The sequence below is a fragment of the Oncorhynchus mykiss genome, chromosome 4, assembly GCF_013265735.2.
Source record: "Oncorhynchus mykiss isolate Arlee chromosome 4, USDA_OmykA_1.1, whole genome shotgun sequence".
NCBI lineage: Eukaryota > Metazoa > Chordata > Actinopteri > Salmoniformes > Salmonidae > Oncorhynchus > Oncorhynchus mykiss.
In genome coordinates, this window is record NC_048568.1 from 11,351,212 (window position 1) to 11,372,565 (window position 21,354).

The following is a 21,354-nucleotide window of genomic DNA, read 5'->3' on the forward strand; positions in this document are numbered from 1 at the left end:
CCAAATATTTAAAAGGTCAAAAATGAGATCCTGAACTGTAAGATACTTACTTAACCTATGAAATTGGATTATGTAGTTTCATTATCTCCTGGTTAGTTGTGCGTTCATTCTTCTTTTAATAAATTGCTTAGGCCTTCTTTCTTAAAATAGTTCAGGCTCTTTTCTTAAATGTGTCTTGTTATGTTCATTAGATAAGGAAAAGCCCTGGTAGGAAAGTACCAACACTGGCGCATCTTTAACTGGACGGACGTTGGTATCTGAACAAGAGATCAGAGGACTCTCTGAGACTGCTGAGAGGAAATGATGTCATGCATGGAACCCAGAAGTGGGGCCAGTCATTGGAGGGAGGGAGAGGGAGGTGTAGTGCAGTGGGTGGTGCTCGACTCGGTGTTCGACTAGACTAAACTGTCAGATGTAAAAACGCTGAGAGAATTGTTGGACAAAGTCACAGTCGTCTCAGAGCATAAACTCTCGTTTCTTACATACTGTATCACAGGTCTAAAAACGCAAATTCAAATAGGATTCATGCCCTTGTTTGTTCCATAAGAAAGCTGATATTATGTGTAAATGTCTAGAGGTGGTGGGTGAACACTTCTGAGATCCTCTGGTATTGTAGCCAGGCAATGCGATATATTTCAAGAAACTAAGATGGCGTCATCTGTGGAGAACAAAAGTGTGAGAGTTGCCTTTTGTCTGACAGGTTAAGCGGTCATAATTGATACCTGATGCTCTGAGGTTGCAACACAAAATGATGTTGCCATTTCAGAGTAATTACTTGGAGAGGTGTTTGGTCGTGGATACGGAACTCTGGGGTAGATTCATCTCTTGAGTGGTATTCTAGTTCTGACTGAGAAGCAGCCATGCATTCAGACAGAACTACGTACCATTTAGTCACGCACCTATCATTCACTACAAGCAAGTACATCATCCCCCCTAGACAAACTAGCTCTGCCGTCTGTCTACAGTAGACACTACAAATTGAGCAATTCTGCTGAGTATGGTAGTGATATAGGAGTGACACACAAGCACACACTCCAAAACGTTCACACACACAGCGCCGAACGGTGAGAGCGTTGGGCCAGTAACTGAGAGGTCGCTAGTTTGAATCCTCAAGCCGACAATGTGCCCTTGAGCAAGGCACTTAACCCCAATTGCTCCAGGGTCGTCGTTGATATTGGCAGACCCTGGCCGTGACCCCACTCACCGAAGGTGTCACAGGGGGAGTGGGATGTACAAAAAACACATTTCCAATTCACACATGCGTATTAATACACACTTTTGTGAAACAGGACAGATATAAGTACCCACCAACTTATTATTACAGACACATGGTTAAAACGTCCAGATTCCCCATTTGCTTTTTTTTATTTATCGGATGCTAATGTTAGGATAGTGATATTTTAACAGATTATCCAAAAATAGGGATAATTCATGAGGGAGATGGGGTGGGACAACCTTGTATCTCAAGCACCAGTCAAAATGCTGACCGCTGGTTTCAGGATTTCTGTCAGTAATCATTTATTTGTGTTGATCTGCTCTCTCCTGAAATCTCTGCGGTAAAATAAGAAAAGAGGGGCTAGTCAGGGCTGACTTTGAGAGTCGGGCATCTTCTGAAAGGGACTCCGGATGAGGTGGACAGACAGCAGAGCACTTCCTCAGCTCTCCTGACACTTTTGTTCAGGGCTGAGAATGAAGGAGGTAATCCAAGCCGAGCCATGGTCACTTGCGGAAGGTGGGGGCTGGCTGGCGGTATGCTGCTAGCCTTTCCCATGAAGAAGCTCTTTTTGCGTCTGAGTGTGTTTGCTTCAAAAGTCTTGACCCTCAGATAGATATCGCTTTAGGTTTACCACTTTTTAACGCAAAGGACACAACACACTTAGAAATATCAATGTTTTGTGTGCAAGTGAATGTACACCGTCTTTTATGTCAGTATACTGAAACAAATGAAATTTGAATTCATTTGCTTTTGTTCAAATTATATTACTTTCTACTTTTGACTAATAACTCAAGTCGGACCCATGCGTGCAGATTGAGAGTAGCATGTACATCACTCTGCGTCTTCTAGCGTGGAGCAGAAGGTCGCTTGTGGTTTCCTTCTCTGCCTCCAGTCTTAGTCCTGGCGCCTTGATTCCGTGCTGCTGAGAGGGTGACATTTAGACGGTGTGTCTTGGAATGGAGGTGTGTTCTGTACTATAATACATGTTTGACACGGCAGAGATGAATGTGGCCCTGCCTCAGGGCGTGTGGAGAAAAACTGATTGTTGGGGAAGTCATAACAAGTTTCCTTACAACCGTACATAAAGGTACATGGTAATTGATATGACAGCAGGCAAAACATAACAAGTTACTTCACAAGCTAGTGAATTAACTTATATTATATAGCTATTAATCATCTTTAGACAAGCTTTTAGATGTACTCACATGATACATTCATTTGGACTGTGTGTACAATACAAACGTGTGTGTGTGTGTGTGTGTGTGTGTGTGTGTGTGTGTGTGTGTGTGTGTGTGTGTGTGTGTGTGTGTGGAGGGGGAGGGTGCGAGCAGATTGATGTGGGCCTGTTCTCAGAATAACCGCCAGTGATGATGTGATCAGTTGTGCGGGCTATCAGTCAGTCAGTCAGTCAGTCAGCCGTCAGTCAGCCGTCAGTCAGTCCAGGTGGTAGGCCATCAAACTGAAGGCTCATTTTAGGCCCAGTGTTTGCTCTGTCAGACTTGTGCTCAGTAAGGCTTAGACTTGTCCCAGTAATGGCACATCTCCATTCAGCAGTAGCTGTTTGCTAGAGGATCACCTTACATTGCTCATTATCTGTCTGCAGCAGACCTCAGCAAACAAACAGTCCAATAGCCTTTGAATGGTGAGAAAATGTTGAATATATAGGTCCAAAGTCAAACAGTTTTCTCCTGCCGTCGAGGCTATTGGGGCTCACGGAGTGTTGTAGACACACACTTCCAGTAAAAATGCTATTGCAAATGGGGCTAATCGTTCCGTAAATATTTGTTGTATTTTTGCAGAATTACTACTTGTTAGCCAAATAAACATTATGATCAGGAAATGATAATGTTAGATAATATTCATTTTCATTTCGTCTGTACTAACCTCAACACTGGCGATGACAACAGTTGCACTTTTCTAGTTCAGCTTAGCAGAAATTAAATACTAACATGCAAATTGAGAACTGTCCCTCAGGTCAAGGTGCTGCATAAATTATGATAGGCCTACTTCAGGTTCAGATAATTTGGTTAATGAATTTTAAGCACATGTAGATTTAAAGGAGATATAGACTCTCAGTATTATATATCCTGTAGAATCCCATATTCTATCAATTCTATAAGTAATGTATTGAATCTCTGTGTAGACTCTCACCGTAACACACCGAGTGTGGACGGGTTTTCGCTCCACCCTTGTACTTGATTAAAGAATTAAGGTCACTAATTAGTAGGGAACTCTCCTCACCTGGTTGTCTAGGTCTTACTTGAAAGGAAAAGACAGAAGCCTGCAGAAACTAGGCCCTCCATGGAATGAGTTTGACAACCCTGCTCTAACACATAATACTAATGACTATAAGGACAGGACACACCCTATATTTTGGCCTCCGCCTGTCTCAGCAGTCCTATGTGTGTGTCTCAAATGGCACTAGGTAGTGCACTAAATAGAAAATAGGGTGCCGTTTGGTACGCAGTCCTATCCCACTGGGCACACACTGGTTGAACCAACGTCGTTTCCAAGCCATTTCAATGAAATCACGTGGACTAGGCGTTGAACTGACGTCTGCGCCCCGTGGGATGTGTCTCGGGCAGGGTTTTAAAGTACATGGTGGGGGGGGGGGGGGGTCGTTTGCAGAGGAGACACACTGAACTGTGTGATGGAGGAAGCTGCATGCTGCAGCTCCCCGTCCCTTTGTTGATGTCCATCACCAGGTGTCCATGGTAACCCTACCACACACATCCCTCTCTCTGCTGCATGCTCCTGCTTTTAACAACTTCCTGGCTGTGTCCCAGATGGCAACCTATTCACTAAAAAGTGCACTACTTTTGACCAGAGCCCAGTGACACCTGGTCAAAAGTAGTGCAATATGGGAATAGGGAGCAATTTGAGACGCAACCCTGTCTTTCTGACTACAAACCTGCGCAACCCTGAGTAGAACGTCCTCCAAAACCTTTTGTTAAAGTCAGTTTCTTATACACGATCTTCAGCACATCTATCTCAATCCAATATCAATGTTTTGGAGTGCATTTGGCCTACATGTGGTCATTTGGATAATGAAAACTGCATTTCACAAAATATGGATAGTGTAAGGATAAAACAAAAAACTCAAACAACAAAAGCTGAACTACCAGTATCTGTATTGTGTTTAGAATGTTCTGTTTATTTCTGTTGAGAAAGTCCCACGTGTCCTCATCTGAGAGAGAGGTCCGTGGCTTGGCTGGGTTATATCCACCACACAGGCAAACTGTACTCTGAGGATTGTTAAACGTAAGCGCTTAACCAAACTATGTTTTCCACTTCCACTAACTGTATTTTCATAAGGTTTCCTTGGTTAGTATTTTTAGTCCTTTATGCAGATATAAAAATTCCTAAATTGCTCTTTGTTTACGCCTCAAAAACCCCCCAAATAGGCCTCTGTATTCATCCTGAAATGTTGTCTACTCCCTTGCCTTAAACAAGTATAATTTTTAGAGACACTCAATACTTCTATCTAATGCAGCATTATATAACCAGATAATAATGAATATCTGTTTAGCATTGTACAATAATTTTCTATAATAATAATAATTTAAAAAATATGTAGTGACAATTTTTTATAGGTATTCTGAATTTATGTATTAGGTCATTCTAGAATGCAGCAGGCGAATAACGTATAGGCTGTCTTAAATAAGACTAAATAATATATATAATAACAATAATAAATAATAAATAATAATGAATAAATTATATTTAAGCAATAAGACCCGAGGGTGTGTGGTATATTGCCCATATACAACAAACCCCTGAGATGTCTTATTGCTATTATAAACTGTCTTCCAACATAGTTAGAAGAGTACAAATAAATGTTTTGTCATACCCGTGGTATATGGTCTGATATAACACGGCTTTTAGCCAATCAGCATTCAAGGCTCGAACCACGCATTTTATAATATAGATTCTAAAATGAATACAGAAATATCAACATATAAGCATTATCTTAATACATAGTGTACATTCATGTTCGTGTTCATATTCATAATTCCTTATTGTAGTTAGAATGAATTACAGTAGCTTTGTAGTATTTCAAGAAGGGTTTGAGTGGATTAATTTCAATACACTACATATGAAAATATATTCTGTCCAAGGTCGCCTATCATTCATACTAGTATAATATAATATCATAAATATAATCTAACTATAATCTAATTTCGATTAGGCACATGATCTCTACACTTCCAAGGCAAATATTTGGATGGGCGAATACCCATTCGATCAGAATTCAGTTGAACATACGTAAACTGTAAACTGAAATAAACAATGATCAAAAACAAAGGTGCAGAGAGGGAAAAATTGTAGCTGTGACTGTGGGCAGTCTGGTTTAATCGATCAGTGATAGTTTGCTCACGGTCAACAATTGATCAAGCCCAAGCTCGAATGTTTTCTGAAGGTCAACACGATATGCAGTCCCAAATGGAGGTACATTTACAATATATCACTTTTAAAGCGTCGTTTAATGCTCCTCTCGGCATAGCATTATTCGCGTTAGCTTTACAACACTGTCTGTCTTGTATCCTTCTATGATTATTGACGCAAACGGTGCGCATGACTTGCGTCTATCTCTGCGTGATGTTTGGATTGATCAGGGGCTCCAGAGGTTTGTGTACAGTCGGTTCTGATACTGTATGTTGGATTATCGGGTGTTTCGTGTTTGTCTTGGAATAGGCTATCCAATAGATGTGTCATTGTATGATTTTTGTCATGGTCTGGAGCCTATATCAAATAAGGGCGTGTCTTTATTCTTGGCTGATTGTTGGGTAGCTATTGCGGCCAGCCTCCTTACCCAGATGGGGGGGGGGGGGGGGGGGGGGGGGCAAGCCTGGCGGTGGCATCTGGCCAAAGGTATCGGCCTACAGAGATACCATCTTGCAAGGCGCCGAAAAGTGCGAAGCATCATTAACTCCAGAAAAGCTTGGTTTGCACGAATTTGAAGGGAGGCATGGTGAGTGACACATCAGGGGGAAAAAAGCTGTTATACTGAATCATTATACGAAGTTATTTTACCAACTGCAAATGTATCATTTTCATTTTACCAGGAGCCAACAACATGAACCTGCAGGAATTAGGCAAATCCAAAAATATGAACGAGGCATTTCCCGTTTAGCATGCCTTTATTAAGCACAGTTAGGCTATAAAAATATATAATACAGCTTCTGCAGATATCATTTACAAAATTACAAATAGGCCTACATGATATTGTTAACATTTTTTAAATGTCCCTTTTAGGACATAGGCCCTAACAAATAGAGATGGTTCATGTTTGTTTGAACCCAGAGAGCATGCAGGATTATCATCGGTTGTGAGAAACAATGCGTTGGAACTGTCGAGATTTGTAGGCTGGCTACATAATTCGTGTTACACAATTTCGATTGGGATGAGTTTTGAATGAGTGGAATTTTAAATATATAATAATGATGTCCTAATCAACCCAACACCGCTGCATTGGTGCAGGTGAACAAGACTGCACCACCATTCATGTCGACATTCGATTATTCTACTAGTGGATTATGCATTTTTTGAAATCTTTTAATTTTACGCATTTTCTTTCGGCTACATTGCCTGTGATCTTGACGGTCCGTTGGTTTCGTTGGGTTATGAAGCGGAGGTCGGGAGAGATAGTCCGTGTACGCTCAACGCCTCGTGCTGGTGCTTGCTCAAGGGACCGGGAGGTTTTCTGTCTCCTGCGAAAAACAAACAAGAGATACGTTCATGGAACAAATAAATCGTCATTCTATCCATCATCAGAACAGTGAGAACACAAAGGCGTGTTAGATGTAGGTCCCAAAGCCGTGGCAAGAACAGCAGATATCGCAACACAATCTCCAAAGAAAACGCCAAACAATACCTCACCATAAGTGCAGCAACAGAGATATGGCATGGGCTGGCCGTTTTAATTATTGAGATATCTAGACAGAGTAGTCTTTGATGTCTCATCTGACATAGATCAAGGTTATTGGACTGTCAATAGTAGCCTATGTGTCCATTGTATTGTAGACCAAATATACTACTGAACACAAATATAAACGCAGCTGTTGGTCCCATGAGCTGAAATAAAAGATCCTAGAAATATTCCATATGCACAAAAAGGTTATTTCTCTCAAATGTTGTGCGCAAATTTGTTTACATCCCTGTTAGTGAGTATTTCTCATTTCCCAAGATAATCCATCCACCTGACAGGTGTGGCATATCAAGAAACTGATAAAACAGCAGGATCATTACAAAGGTGCACCTTGTGCTGGGGGGGTCAATAAAATACCACTCTAAGATGTGCCGTTTTGTCCCACATGCCACAGATGTCTCAAGTTTTGAGGGAGCATGCAATTGGCATGCTGACTGCAGGAATGTCCACCAGAGCCGTTGCCAGAGAATTGAAGGTTCATCTTTCTACCACAAGCCACCTCCTTTTCTAGAATTTGGCAGTATGTCCAATCCGTCTCACAACCACAGACCACGTTTATCCACGCCAGCCCCAGAACCTCCACGTCAGGCTTTTTCACCTGCGGCATCTTCTTAGATCACCCACCAGGACAGTTGATTAAACTTTAATTAAGCAATCTTTTGTGGGGAAAAACTGAATCGTTGAAATTGTTGCATGTTGCTTTTATATTTTTGTTCAGCATATGTAGCAATCTTTCTTCACAAAAATATAATAGGGACATAGGCCAAGACATCAAAATGATTGGATAAACAGCAGCATCGATTTTCCAACATAGTATGGATCATGTAGACCTCCTCAAGTATTTAATGTAGAATGGTGCTCATTGGTGTTACATGAATTAGCTTATCAGGCTATATCTTCATGACGTATTTTTTAATAAGTCGATTGAATGAATTGACATCGCTAATTTCATGGTTGTTCTCAATTATATTAAATTACCTCAATGACATTTGTATCTGTGAAAATAAAAACCTTCCAAATCGGCCTACTCGTCAAGCAAACGCACTAAAAGCTTGCAAATAGGAACATAAGATAGCCTAACATTTCTTCGCAAATTGAATAAACATAATTTGAACGTCATAACTGCAACTTTATATTTTGAAGAATATGTAGGCCTAAACGTTTTGAAGAGTACGGTCGAAATCGTTATAGTAATCATATAGGCCTGTTCAAATATTATTAATGTGTTCTTCAAGATAACCTATCATCACCTGAGTGGGTTCTGCTGTGCTATACCTATAGACCAAAACGACTTGCACAGTAAATAAAGTAGCCTACACTTCCAATGCCTTCTCCCAGAGGACTTAATGGTTTCCTTATGAGTCGCACAACGCAGCGCCTGCTCTGTTCAGACATTCTCTAAATGTCAACTGTTGTCTTCCTAGACCCCCTAATTGGGCACCTACTGTTGGGTCGTTAGCTTTCGACCCACAAAGCCCTAATCTTTTTTTTTTTGACGAGTGCATTTACAAATTGCTGGTGTTTGATTGACAGCTGCCTTAAGCCGCGCCTGCCACTGTTCTGCATTCAAATATCACCTGCATATTTGAAATGTAAAAACGTGTAGCTAAGTACAGAGACTGCATGGCTTACCTTCTCGTGCTGAGTGTTTGAAGGACATCGCCATGTGGAGGTCTCCACCTTGCATCGTTGCTTCGCTGTTAGGGTGGGCAAGACTTGTGCTTTGAGACTGCCAGTGGTGTCCCGTTGTCATATAGTTTGCTGGTCCACCATACACCCCGTATTGGTTTGGGGGAGAGTAGGCACAAGCATAACTAGATAGGTTTGAAGAAGACTGGAGAGGAAAATAAGAAAATAAAGCATTTTAAGCACAGAGAAGCAAAACGCCTGAACACTTGTATGCGTGCATTGTATTTACAGGGGAAATGTAGTGGAAACGGATTTCTGATCAAACTATGAACATATTCGTTGTTTGTGTATTGTTTCTGTATTTGATTCATAAATGTACCTGAGGAAACTTGATGTCTGCCTCTAGGGAGGATTTCTCTATTCCGTTGACACCATGCGCAGAGGAAAACGTCGCTCTGTTTACGCTCGCCCACTCCTCCATTTTTGATGGGTACCCCTCAGCTCCAGCGATGGCTGTGGGAAATGTTTCAGTGTAGAATGTAACATTATTAAGTCTACAAACCAGTTTAGGTTTTATTCGATTTGTATCGATATTTTCAGATACACCTCTGCTGATGACAACATTCCTCTTGCACAAAGACATGCCATGATGAACATTGTTTTTGATTTAGGTAAATTCGTGTGGAAATTCTTCGTTAAACACACACTTCAACCAATCTTTATTTTCTAAAATCAGATCGAATGTTTGTGGCCACAATGTGTTCAATGCCATGTTTTTGTAAGATCAACATTTCTATGAAATTTTAGAACAACATTTAATATTTTAAACATTCTTGTTTATTTGACACCTACAGTGTTTGCCTCTTCGAATTATAGAGGCCTGGTTACATTATAACGCATGTTCTGAAGGGAAACAATGATATCTCAACTAAAATAAGACGTTACATTAACGTTCACAATGGGCTACGGGTTCGATGTAGAACTATGAGTAGGCCGACGAATAGCCAAACCACAAAGTAGTCCTCACACCGATAGGCTAGCCTTATTTGACCATTGACACATTTCAAGAGGATTTAGCGTCCATATTTATATCAGATGTGTAATTTGGCTCCTTTATCAATAGGCATTTTTTTTTAAATTAACTTTCGTTGTATGACTAACATATAGGGCTATTTTAGGCCTAGCCTATTAGGCCCATAATACCGTTTCACTATTTTACAGTTAAACCTATAATGTTATTTTATTTATCAATCTATGTCGTTTAATATAAGTTGGTTGTTTTACGTTGTTCCTCATTCATATGGAATTGTATGATATATATGTTTGATTGACAAGAAACACTAATTCGTAAATATTGAACTATTATGCATCTGGAAATATTGCCAATTTGAGAACTGTGTATGCACTCAGTAATGCCGTTTCTGAAGAAACAACTGAGCTGCAAGAGTCAAATTCAATTTTGCCACCAACCTGCAGGGTCCATGAAGGCTCGGATGCCCAAAATGTTGCTGACTGTGTGCACGGAAGGCCAACCATGGCGGGAGAGGCTAACATGGCCCGGCGTGACCGGTATACCGGGACCGCTGCCAATTTTTGTCCCAGTGGGCGACATTGCGCTGGGGTATGAGTACGGGTACATGTGGTTGTAGGAGAGCTGAGGATGGATTGGCTTGCTGTTCTCATACTGGCCCGGCTGGGAAAGATTTCCTATTTTGTTGCGTAAAATACGGCTTATGGAGCTGACGGAGGGAACGTTATACTTATCACACACTGCATCTGCAAGAAGCCTGTCCCTGATCTCCCAAGCAAATATTCCAGGGTCTCCTTGTTTGTAATCCCTTATGCTTTTCACCACGTTGGGTGTTGTGACCCGGGGTTTACTTCCTCCTATGGCACCGGGCAGTATCGAACCCGTCTCGTTGTATCTCGCTAGTATCTTGCTCACACAGCCATGAGAGACTCGAAGCTGTCTACTGATGTCACACGGTCGTATTCCAAGTTGAGCTAATTCCACGATTCTGATCCGAATCGAATTTGGAAGTGGTCGTCCGTTGACAAATACCCCGCCAAGCTGGTTTACTTCTCCATATGTATGATCTGCAAGAAACAAATAAGGAATTGCATTGAGGTGCATAGACTCGACAGATCAGTGTAACCGTGTTTTAAACATATAGCATACCCACAATAGCCTGTAGTTTATAGCGTAATGCACAGTGCGCACTCACGTTTCCAAAGCACCATTCCCCATCCTTGATCTAACCTATATCATTAGTATTATTATGGCCTTCAAATACAATTTCCAATAACGTATAATGATCTCAAACTTTGGAAAGCAGCTCAATCCAAATGTGGGTTAAAAATAAATGGAAACAAAGACATGGACTGGAATAGAATGATACATGGGTGCACGCATTTGAGAATAGGATAGTGCAATATAATGGTAAAACCTCTAAATCTCTTTTTATGCAAATATTTTCTCTTGAGGAGTCCATGCCAAATTATCCACGGCCCACTGGGCACAGAACTCAGTTGAACGTCTTTTCCGCGTTAGTTCAACGTAATTCCATTGAAATTACGTGTAAACTACGTTGATTCAACCAGTGTGTACCCAGTAGGGAGAGCTTACCCATTGCCTTTGGTGTGAGATGTTGTCCTTTAGCAGTTAAGAATGGGCGAAAAGTGCGGTCTCTCCCCACTGCACATGAGATGGGGGAAATGGTTTTGCTGTGCGTTTTTCTTTTAGCTCTGCCCTTTCATTTCTGGTAAGATGATCGAAGACGGCGAGTTTGGGCAAAGGTACTGAAGTGATTTTTGTCCCATAAGGGAAAATTTGTCCATCCAGAAGGCTCAAGTGTGCGGAGATTCATTTGACGCGTCCATTACGTCAATCTCGTTGGCTGCGGCTCAAGACTATTTCCCCATTTCATTGGTCTCCTCCTTCGCGTGTATGTTAGCCCAGGCTACTTCACCGAATCTTTTCCGGGTTTTAGAGTTGAACTTCAGTCAAGAGGGCCTTTGTCACACCGACGAGAACTCTTGGTAATCGGAGCAAACAGCGCTTGGAAATTAAAATCTAACGAAAGCTATTCTCTATGACAAGGACGTCTCTGTTTAAATATATTTCATTAATAATGTCTAGAATTAACTTGCCATTAGGAGCAGTTATTTTTAATGCATTTAATGCACATTTTCGGCCGTGATATAGGTTTGCAATATAACGTTAATTTGCAAGGGTATTCGCATTGTTATCCATCCGAATAGTTACCTGCAGTCATTGAAACGTGGACTGGAAGGCATGAACCTATAGACATGTGCTAAAAACGCCGAAAATCTGCCAATTGCGCTTGAATATACCTACTCTATCATTATTGCTAATAATTTAATCTGCATGTGCACAATGACCATATGGAAACCATACTCAATTCATAATATTTCTAGTTTAATAGAATACAAACCATTTCTAACAATGACTTTTGAGGGATCCCTGGTGTGCTTGATTAAGGGAGTGATGATTACTTTGATTACGCATGGCTAAGGCTAGTTTATACATTGACGGCATGGCTGATGGATTATTTTCATGCGGAGCCTTTTAGTTTCTGTAGTATTTAAAGACTATTGATTGCATGCTTAATGACGTTGGACCCTTTCATTTTCCAAACAAATTGTATAGCTATTGATTGTGATAGGTCTATACCTATCAGACACACGTAGGCCTACGAAGAATGTACTCCTCACACCAACAAAATAATTCAAATTATTTAGACGTTTTTGAATCCACAGAAGTTGACCAAACATCTGTACAAAAAAAAAAAAAATACTGTAAGAGTCTCTTTTTAAAGCTCAGAAGCTATTCATACCCATTGACTTAATCCATATTTTGTTGTGTTACAGCCTGAATTCAAAATGGATTAAATGGGTTTTCCTCTCACGTATCTACCTACACACAATACCCCATAATCACAAAGTGAAAACATTTTTGCAACATTTTTGCAAATTTATTGAAAATTAAATAAATATGTAATTTATATAAGTATTCACACCCTTGAGTCAATACTTTGTTGGAACCACCTTTGGCAGCAATTACATCTGTGAGTCTTTTGTAAGTCCAAGAGTTTTCCTCACCTGGATTGTGCAACATTTGCCCATTTATTATTTTCATAATTCTTCAACCTCTGTCAAAATTGGTTGTTGATCATTGCTGGACAACCATTTTCAGGTCTTGCCATAGATTGTCAAGTATAATTAAGTCAAAGCTGTAACTCGGCCACTCAGGAACATTCACTGTCTTCTTGGTAAGCAACTCCAGTGTAGATTTGGCCTTGTCTTTTACGTTATTGTCCTGCTGAAAAGTGAAGTTATTTCCCAATGTCTGGTGGAAAGCAGACCGAACCGGTTTTCCTCTAGACTTTTGCCTGTGCTTAGTTCCATTCCATTTCTTTTTTTATCCTGAAATACTCCACAGTCCTTAACGATTGCAAGCATACCCATAACATGATGCAGTCACCACCATGTTTTAAAATATGTAGAGTGGTACTCAGTATTCTATTGGATATACCCTAAACATAACAGTTTGTTTTCAGGACAAAACGTGAATTGCTTTGCAAATTATTTTATTACTTTAGTGCCTTGTTGCAAACAGGATGGATGTTTTTGAATATTTTTATTCTGTACAGGCTTCCTTCTTTTCACTCTGTCAGTCAGGTTAGTATTGTGGAGTAACTACAATGTTGTTGATCCATCCTCAGTTTTCTCCTATCCCCCATTGAACTCTGCAGCTGTTTTAAAGTCACGATTGGCCTCATGGTGAAATCTCTGAGTGGTTTCCTTCCTCTCTGGCAACTGAGTTAGGAAGGACGCCTGTATCTTTGTAGTGACTGGGTGTACTGATACAACATCCAAAGTTTAATTAATAACTTCACCACGCTCAAGGGAATATTCAATGTCTATTTTTTTTTTACCCATCTACCAATAGGTGCTCTTTTTTTTCGAGGCATTGGTGGAAAAGCTCCCTGGTCTCTGTGGTTGAATCTCTGTTGGAAATTCACTGCTTGATTGAGGACCTTACATATACTTGTATGTGTGGGGTACAGAGTTGAGGTAGTTATTACTTAAATCATGTTAACACTATTATTTCACAGAGAGTGAGTCCATGCAACTTATATGTGACTTGTTAAGCACATTTTTACTCCTGAACTTCTTTAGGCTTGTCATAGTAAAGGGGTTGAATACTTATTGACTCAAGACATTTTCGTTTTTCATTTGTAATTAATATGTGAACATTTCGAAAAACATAATTCCACTTTGATATTATGGGGTATTGAGTGTAGGCCAGTGACAAAAAAAATCTACATTTAATCCATTTGAATTGCAGGCTGTAACACAGCAAAATGTGTAAAAGGTCAGAGGGTGTGAATACTTTCTGATTGCTGTTCTGCTTGTTACAGTGGTTGCATTATACGTATTTGGCATGCAGGCATACTGTGTATTTTGGTCTTTGCCACTCTTTTTCTCTGAAGAATTATGTTAATAGTTTATTGGTCCACACTATTTCTTATTTGCCTATAAACAAATGCAACATTTCTTTCGTTATAGCCATAATATCAGCAAGAAGGTGTTTGGGTGTTGTTTTATTCACTACATGTATATTGTTTTACATATTCATTAAAATTGATTACAAATGATCTGCACTAATATGTTTCCATTAAAATTTACAATATTAAACTTTTGTTGTGCTGCGAGGTGACTACTTCTTTATTTAAATGAAAGTATAGGTTTATACCCTTTAAACTGGTAGAATCTTGTTTCAATTTTCTTTCTTGCTTTCTTTTATTGAGAATATTTCTGTGTTTGCTTTTTTTGATTGAATGTTTGTGAGGATAATGATCTCATCGTTCAGTCAGAGGACTTGAACAAGACAAGGCTCGTGCAAGGCAAGGTGTCACTGAAAATATTATAGACTACAGTGCATATCCACACCTGCATGTGCATAACATATTTTTTTGATAAGCATTTGATATAGGCAGCCTGCTGTATTTATTGCACATAGATCATAAAAAGACACCTGGTTTTGTGATTTAATAATCATTTGGTGTCCTATTTCATACATGTAGACTTACATGTAGACTTGTAGACTTACAACCCAGCTAGCACATAATGTTGTGAGAACCATAGAGCTTAGTGAGAGCGTGGTGGTCTTATAGTTTGCATACAACCTTCCCACAACTTTGTGGGAATGATGCAGAATAGTAACTTGGCTTTGGGACATTCTCAGCATATTTAAGGAACTTGAAAAAAAACAACACTGTTAATACTTCCAACAGAACATTTCCTAAAAGCTTGAGGCCCTGGGTCTGAACCCCACCCTGTGCAACTGGGTCCTGGACTTCCTGACGGGCCACCCCCAGGTGGTGAAGGTAGGAAAAATCACCTCCACTTTGCTGATCCTCAACACTGGGGCCCCACAAGGGTGTGTGTTCAGCCCCCTCCTGTACTCCCTGTTCACCCATGACTGCGTGGCCAACCACCCGAGCCACTGCCTGTTCCCCCCGCTATCACCCAAAAGGCAAGCGTCAGTACAGGTGCATCAAAGCTGACCGAGAGACTGAAAAACAGCTTCTATCTCAAGGCCATCAGGACTGTTAAAGGACTGTCACTAGCACATCACTAGCACATTAGAGCCTGCTGTCTATAGGCACAGACTAGGAATCATTGGTCACTTTAAGGAATGGAACACTAGTCACTTTAATAATGTTTACATATCTGGCATTACTCATCTCATATGTATATACTGTATTCTATACTATTCTACGGTATCTTAGTCACTTAATAATGTTTACATATCTTGCATTACTCATATCATATGTATATACTGTATTCTATACTATTCTACTGTCCGTTCTGATGTCGCTTGTCCATATGTACTGTATATAGTCTTAATTCATTCCTACTTAGATTTGTGTGTATTGGGTATATGTTGTGTAATTTGTTAGATATTACTGCAATGTCGGAGCTAGAAGCACAAGCATTTCGCTACACCCGCAATAACATCTGCCAATCACGTGTATGTGACCAATAAAAATTGATTTGATTTGAAGACATCAAAACGATCAGTTGTGTTGTGACAAGTTAAGGGGGTATACAGAAGATAGCCCTATTTGGTAAAAGACCATGTCCATATTATGGCAAGAACGGCTCAAATAAGCAAAGGGAAACAACAGTTCATCATGAAGGTCAGTCAGTACGGAACATTTCAAGAATTTCGAAAGTTTCTTCAAGTGCAGTTGCAAAAACTATGATCTATGATGAAACTGTCTCTCATGAGGACGGCCACAGGAAAGAAAGACCCAGAGGTACCTCTGTTGCACAGCATCACTTCATTAGAGTTACCAGCTTCAGAAAATGCAGCCCAAAATAAATGCTTCACGGAGTTCAAGTAACATCTCAACATTAACTGTTCAGAAGAGATTGTGTGAATCAGGCCTTCATGGTTGAATTCCTCCAAAGAAACCACTACTAAAGGACACCATTAAGAAGAGACTTACTTGGGCCAAGAAACACGAGCAATGGACATTAGACCGGTGGAAATCTGTCCTTTGGTCTGATGGTTCCAAATTTGAGATGTTGTCTTTGTGAGACGCGGAGTAGGTGAACAAATGATCTCCGCATGTGTGGTTCCCACCGTGAAGCATTGAGGAGGAGGTGTGATGTTGTAGGGGTGCTTTACTGGTGACACTGTCTGTGATTTATTTAGAATTCAAGGCACACTTAACCAGCATGGCTACCACAGCATTCTGCAGCGATACGCCATCCCTTCTGGTTTGCGCTTAGTGGGACTATCATTTGTTTTTCAACATGACAATGACCCAACACACCTCCAAGCTTTGTAAGGGCTATTTGACCAAGAAAGAGAGTGATGGAGTGCTGCATCAGATGACCTGGCCTCAACAATCACCTGACCTCAACCCAATTGAGATGGTTTGGGATGAGTTGGACCGCAGAGTGAAGGAAAAACAGCCAACAGGTGCTCAGCATATGTGGGAGCTCCTTCAAGACTGTTGGAAAATCATTCCTCATGAAGCTGGTTGAGAGAATGCCAAGAGTGTGCAAAGCTGTCATCAAGGCAAAGGGTGGCTAATTTTAAGAATTTAAAACATTTTATATTTGTTTAACACTTTTCTGGTTACTACATGATTCCATATGTGTTATTTCATAGTTTTGATGTCGTCACTATAATTCTAAAATGTAGAAAATAGTACAAATAAAGAAAAACCCTTGAATGGGTAGGTGTGTCCAAACTTTTGACTGGTACTGTATATGTTTCGTTCTCAGCATCAACAAAAAAGGCCCAGTACAGTCAAAATTCAGTTTTTCAGTTTTTTTATATCATATTTTACAACAGCTAATGGAACTAACACTGTAAAAGTGTGAAAACCTGGATCAGTGTTATCTCTTGATAGTTTCTGGTTGAAAATACAATCTACACAGGACGTTCTTATCAGAAGGTTTGCATGGGTGGGAGTTTTGGCTTTCCATGGTGACATCACCATGCATTCAACTGGTTAATAGACCAATAACAAAGAGAGTTCCAAACTTTTCTGCCAATAACATAGTTTTCCCCTCCCTCCCCACTCAGACCACTCCGAGACACTACTAGTAGAATTCTTGCTTTTTTTGCTATAAAGCTACTTTTGTCCATTTCAATGGAAATCTATTACAGGAGGGTACCTAATTTTTTACCCAGAATTGATTTGTTATTGATATAAAAACGGTTGCGTTGAGATTTTAGGTGTGTTCAGGTGTGTTGGCCCTGCCCAATAATTGGCTAGACCTGGTCTTAATTAGTTATTATTTCCTTTGAAATGGGTTCTGTTTGAATAGACTAGAAGGAATAGCTTTGTATTGCGTAAAATAAAAACCTGGCATGCTAGCTCCATCCTGGTGGCGCAGTGGATTAACTCCATGATGCCGAATAGAAGATGATAGTTTTGAATCTCACTGTCACAATAATAAATGCATGTGTTTTCATGATTATTGCCTAAGGAAATTAATTTCCATATGTCCTATTCGTGCTTCGAGTTTAAAAAAAAAGTTAACTCAGCAGTGTTATTAAGAATCTTATTGAAACATTCAGTGAAAGTTTTAAGGAAGTTATTTAGATAACTCAAAATCATTTCAGTTCTTAAAACTTTCAAGGAACCAGAGTAAAACATTCTCAGAACCTCTCTGCAACCTAGAAATAAACATTCCCAGAACAGGCAACATTTTCACTTCTGTTCTCAGAACGTTTAAAAAACGTTCAGTTTTACTGGACAGGAAAAGTATGGCTTCGTTTCCACAACCAATAACAGACGTTCTCCCAACTTCCAAGGAACCAAATGTTCTAGCTTGGTAGGGTGTATTATAAGCATGTGTCCCTTGGAAATGTGTTTTAATAACACTGCTAACTTATTTTGGGTTAACTTTTTTGAACTCCAAGCACAGATAGAGTGTCTCTGGAAGAGTTGCGATTTGCAAAAAACACATTTCCAATTCTTGCATATACAGTAATACACACTTCCCAGCTAGCACATTTGCTTCCTTGGAAGTTGTTGGAACATATGTTACCGGTTGTGGGAATGAAACCATCTGTTTCCGGACTGGTAAAACTGATTTTTTTAAACTCTGTTCCTTGAAAGTTTTCCTGTGAGGTTTTATTAAAGCTCTGAGAAAGGAAATTATAATTTATTTTGAGTTTTTTGAATAACATCCTTAAAACTTTCACTGAATGTTTCAATAGCAAACCTGGAACAACTAAGATTATGTGTCTTGCTTAAGGGCACATCAACAGATTTTTCCACCTTATCAGTTCTGGGATTGGCCAATTTGAACTAGTGGCCTTTTGTTTACAGGCCCAACGCTACACCACTAGGCTGCCTGCCAAGCACATGTGACTTGGTTGTAGTGTTCTGTAAATCGATATGCTGATCACAGTTGAGAGCACATCCATGTCCTTGGCTTGATCTGATATGGGTTTGGAGATGAGGTGTGATGCATTCAGTAGAGAAATGTAGCTTCTGCAAGATATTCATTTTTCAAGTCTATTTTCTCAAGAAAATATTTCAATAATATTGACAATTCCACATAAATATCCTACACTAATTCGCATGCAGTCTACAAAACGAAAGACAGTCAATGTTTCCTTTCTGGATATTCTGTTGTTAGATGTGAGCTCCATCTCGTGTTTTCCCTGTTGCATTAGCCTGTCTGTGGGGCCCCTGGCTGGATCACCCTGCTGCCAGGACTTGGCTGTGCAGTTCTCTGCATCCTCCAGATGAGGCTGTGCGCATCATAGAATTACATGTATATAGAACACAGTCATTTATATGTTCTCTATGGTGCCCATGCTATGGATGGTTTAGACTCTATGGGACAGTTTCCCGGACATAGATTAAGCCTTTTCCTGGACTAAGAATAACAAGCACTTTTAATAGAGAGTCTCCATTGAGAATTATTTATTATTTCTGCATTAAAGTTAAGTTACCATGTTCCTACAGGGCCAGTTACCTGGACACAGATTAGGCCAGGTCTTAGACTAAGTGTAAATTATAGCTGCCCAGACACTTCAACCTTGTTAATCTCACAACTTGTTCAATTCTCTTTTGTAGATGTCAGTTATATCCATATGCACAATAAGCCCACATGAGTGTTACGCCTATTTCTATTATTGGATGGCCATGTTGTTCTCTCATATAGTAACATCTGACCGTTAAAGAGCCTGTAAGGAACAATTCAAGTCACAGTCTTGAAAGTCGTCACTGAAGAATAGTTCTTACACTGACATGAATAACGTACATAATTAATTACGCTGTAATGGGAAGAAAAAGGATGGACATTTAAGTCTGTCATTACAGAATCATTTTGCATACTGCTGGATCCTCACTTAGATACACACTCCTCATGAACCAGCGTAGGTGGCACCTATTTTTCTGCAACGGTAGTTATTCTATCAGTACCATGACCTTAGCTGGTCCCTGTGCACTACTAGTACAACACAAAAGCACATGTGTTTTGGGTGGAACTGCATAAACCACAGAAGAGGTCATTTATATAAATAAAACAGTTTTTTTTTTTTTTTTTAATCATAATAATGGAGGTCTGACTTTTGACATGACTCTTTATTAAGTTCCCTTACAAGAAAAATAAATTATATTATATTCTCAAGAGCAGCAGCTTTGCAGTCTCTCCAGTCCCGCAGAACTGCATGGTGGCCATTGTGCATTATATCAACACTTACTGTAAGAGACAGCTGGTTAGCGGTGAGTATAGTAAAGCCCTATCCTACTCTACAGGCCAGAGACAATGCACTCTCATACTCAGTTGACTGCAAATCCTGGAAATGTATATTTATAGACGATGCAAAAATACTTGAGGCAAATATATATAGTATCAGTATGACTGTTAGTATGTATGTATTGTAGTTGTAGAGTAGCTCAAAAGAAGAAAGGCATCCCACTAAGGGGGGGGGGGGGGAATTGGGGGGGGGGGGGGGAATTGGGGGGGGGGGGGGGGAGCTGAGAAGTCAGTGAATTCTAGAGTGAAATCAATTCATATCCATTGATAATCTCTGTTTGTTCGGATTCAAATTCACGTCATTTGGAACTTGGCACCTTCACAAACGGGTTTTGTTCCTTTTCCAGTCTATGTGCTCTTGTCATTCATGGTCGTGAGAACCTGAGGGCAGTCTCAAATCCGGTGGATATGGAAGAGTGAAGTGATGACGCTGTTGCCGTGCATGCGGGATGTATAGGACAGGTTCTTTAACAGTGGTCAAACAAGCTCCTCTCTTGTCTTGTATGAACCTCTCTATCCTGAGGCCAAAGCTGTCAAACTTGCTGTTAGAATGTCATTATTCAATAAACAATATTTGCTGGTCTGCATTATTGCAGGGATATTTCACATACTGTCTGTGTGAATTGAACTTGTTTTTCGACAATCTGAAAGCAATTTACTGCAGTCTTTCGCTTCAGACCTTTGACTGCTGTGCAGTCCTCTTGAGAGCAAACCGTTTTCTTCCTGTTGATGAACGCCTCTAACCTCTGTTGTCAGCTTGATTACTGATGCAAAGGCGCCATCATCTGGACAAACATGTACATTACAGTCCTTATCCAGCAGCGTGACCTATTGTTTTGGATTGAACACGCTATTGGAGGCTCATTTGCATACCTTCATGCTTCGCAGACGTGGCAGGTTGAACTGCAGGTGCAGTGTTCGTATTTCAAGTGTGCTGACTTTTATTATGCCTGACACATCTCCTATTGATGGCACTTGTGCTGTCACCAATTTGGTCACTTTATCAGTGACCTCATATACTTTTCATCTCATGTCATCTTCAAATTAGTGATTGAAATGTTGACATGTAGAACATGTTCTAGTCTAGTTAAATGATGCCATCTGCTAACTCAAATGGAACACAGTTTGATGGGGAATACTCCTAGTAGATGTAAGCCAGTGTCAGTGAGTGCCAGTAGGTGACACTCTTGGCGAAGAAGTACTTCAGAGAGCAATGATGGGATTGGTTGAGGCTTTTTGTGTGGGTGTGTGT

The 21,354-nt window shown here is 40.1% G+C and overlaps 1 protein-coding gene across 2 annotated transcripts; it reads right to left on the bottom strand.

Annotated features, from left to right (window-relative positions):
* Positions 1-6,338: 6,338 nt before the first annotated feature.
* Positions 6,339-11,684, bottom strand: LOC110522078 (paired box protein Pax-1). 2 transcript variants are annotated; one of them, XM_021600164.2, is made up of 5 exons: positions 11,401-11,684; positions 10,245-10,871; positions 9,154-9,287; positions 8,778-8,979; positions 6,339-6,927 (listed from the first exon to the last, which is right to left on the bottom strand). In XM_021600164.2, the coding sequence occupies exons 1-5, from the start codon at positions 11,402-11,404 to the stop codon at positions 6,839-6,841; spliced, it is 1,056 nt and encodes a 351-aa protein (XP_021455839.1). In that variant the 5' UTR covers positions 11,405-11,684; the 3' UTR covers positions 6,339-6,838. The 2 variants fall into 2 exon arrangements, with proteins under 2 accessions (XP_021455839.1, XP_021455838.1); XM_021600163.2 differs by lacking the exon at positions 11,401-11,684 and adding an exon at positions 11,000-11,387.
* Positions 11,685-21,354: the final 9,670 nt, after the last annotated feature.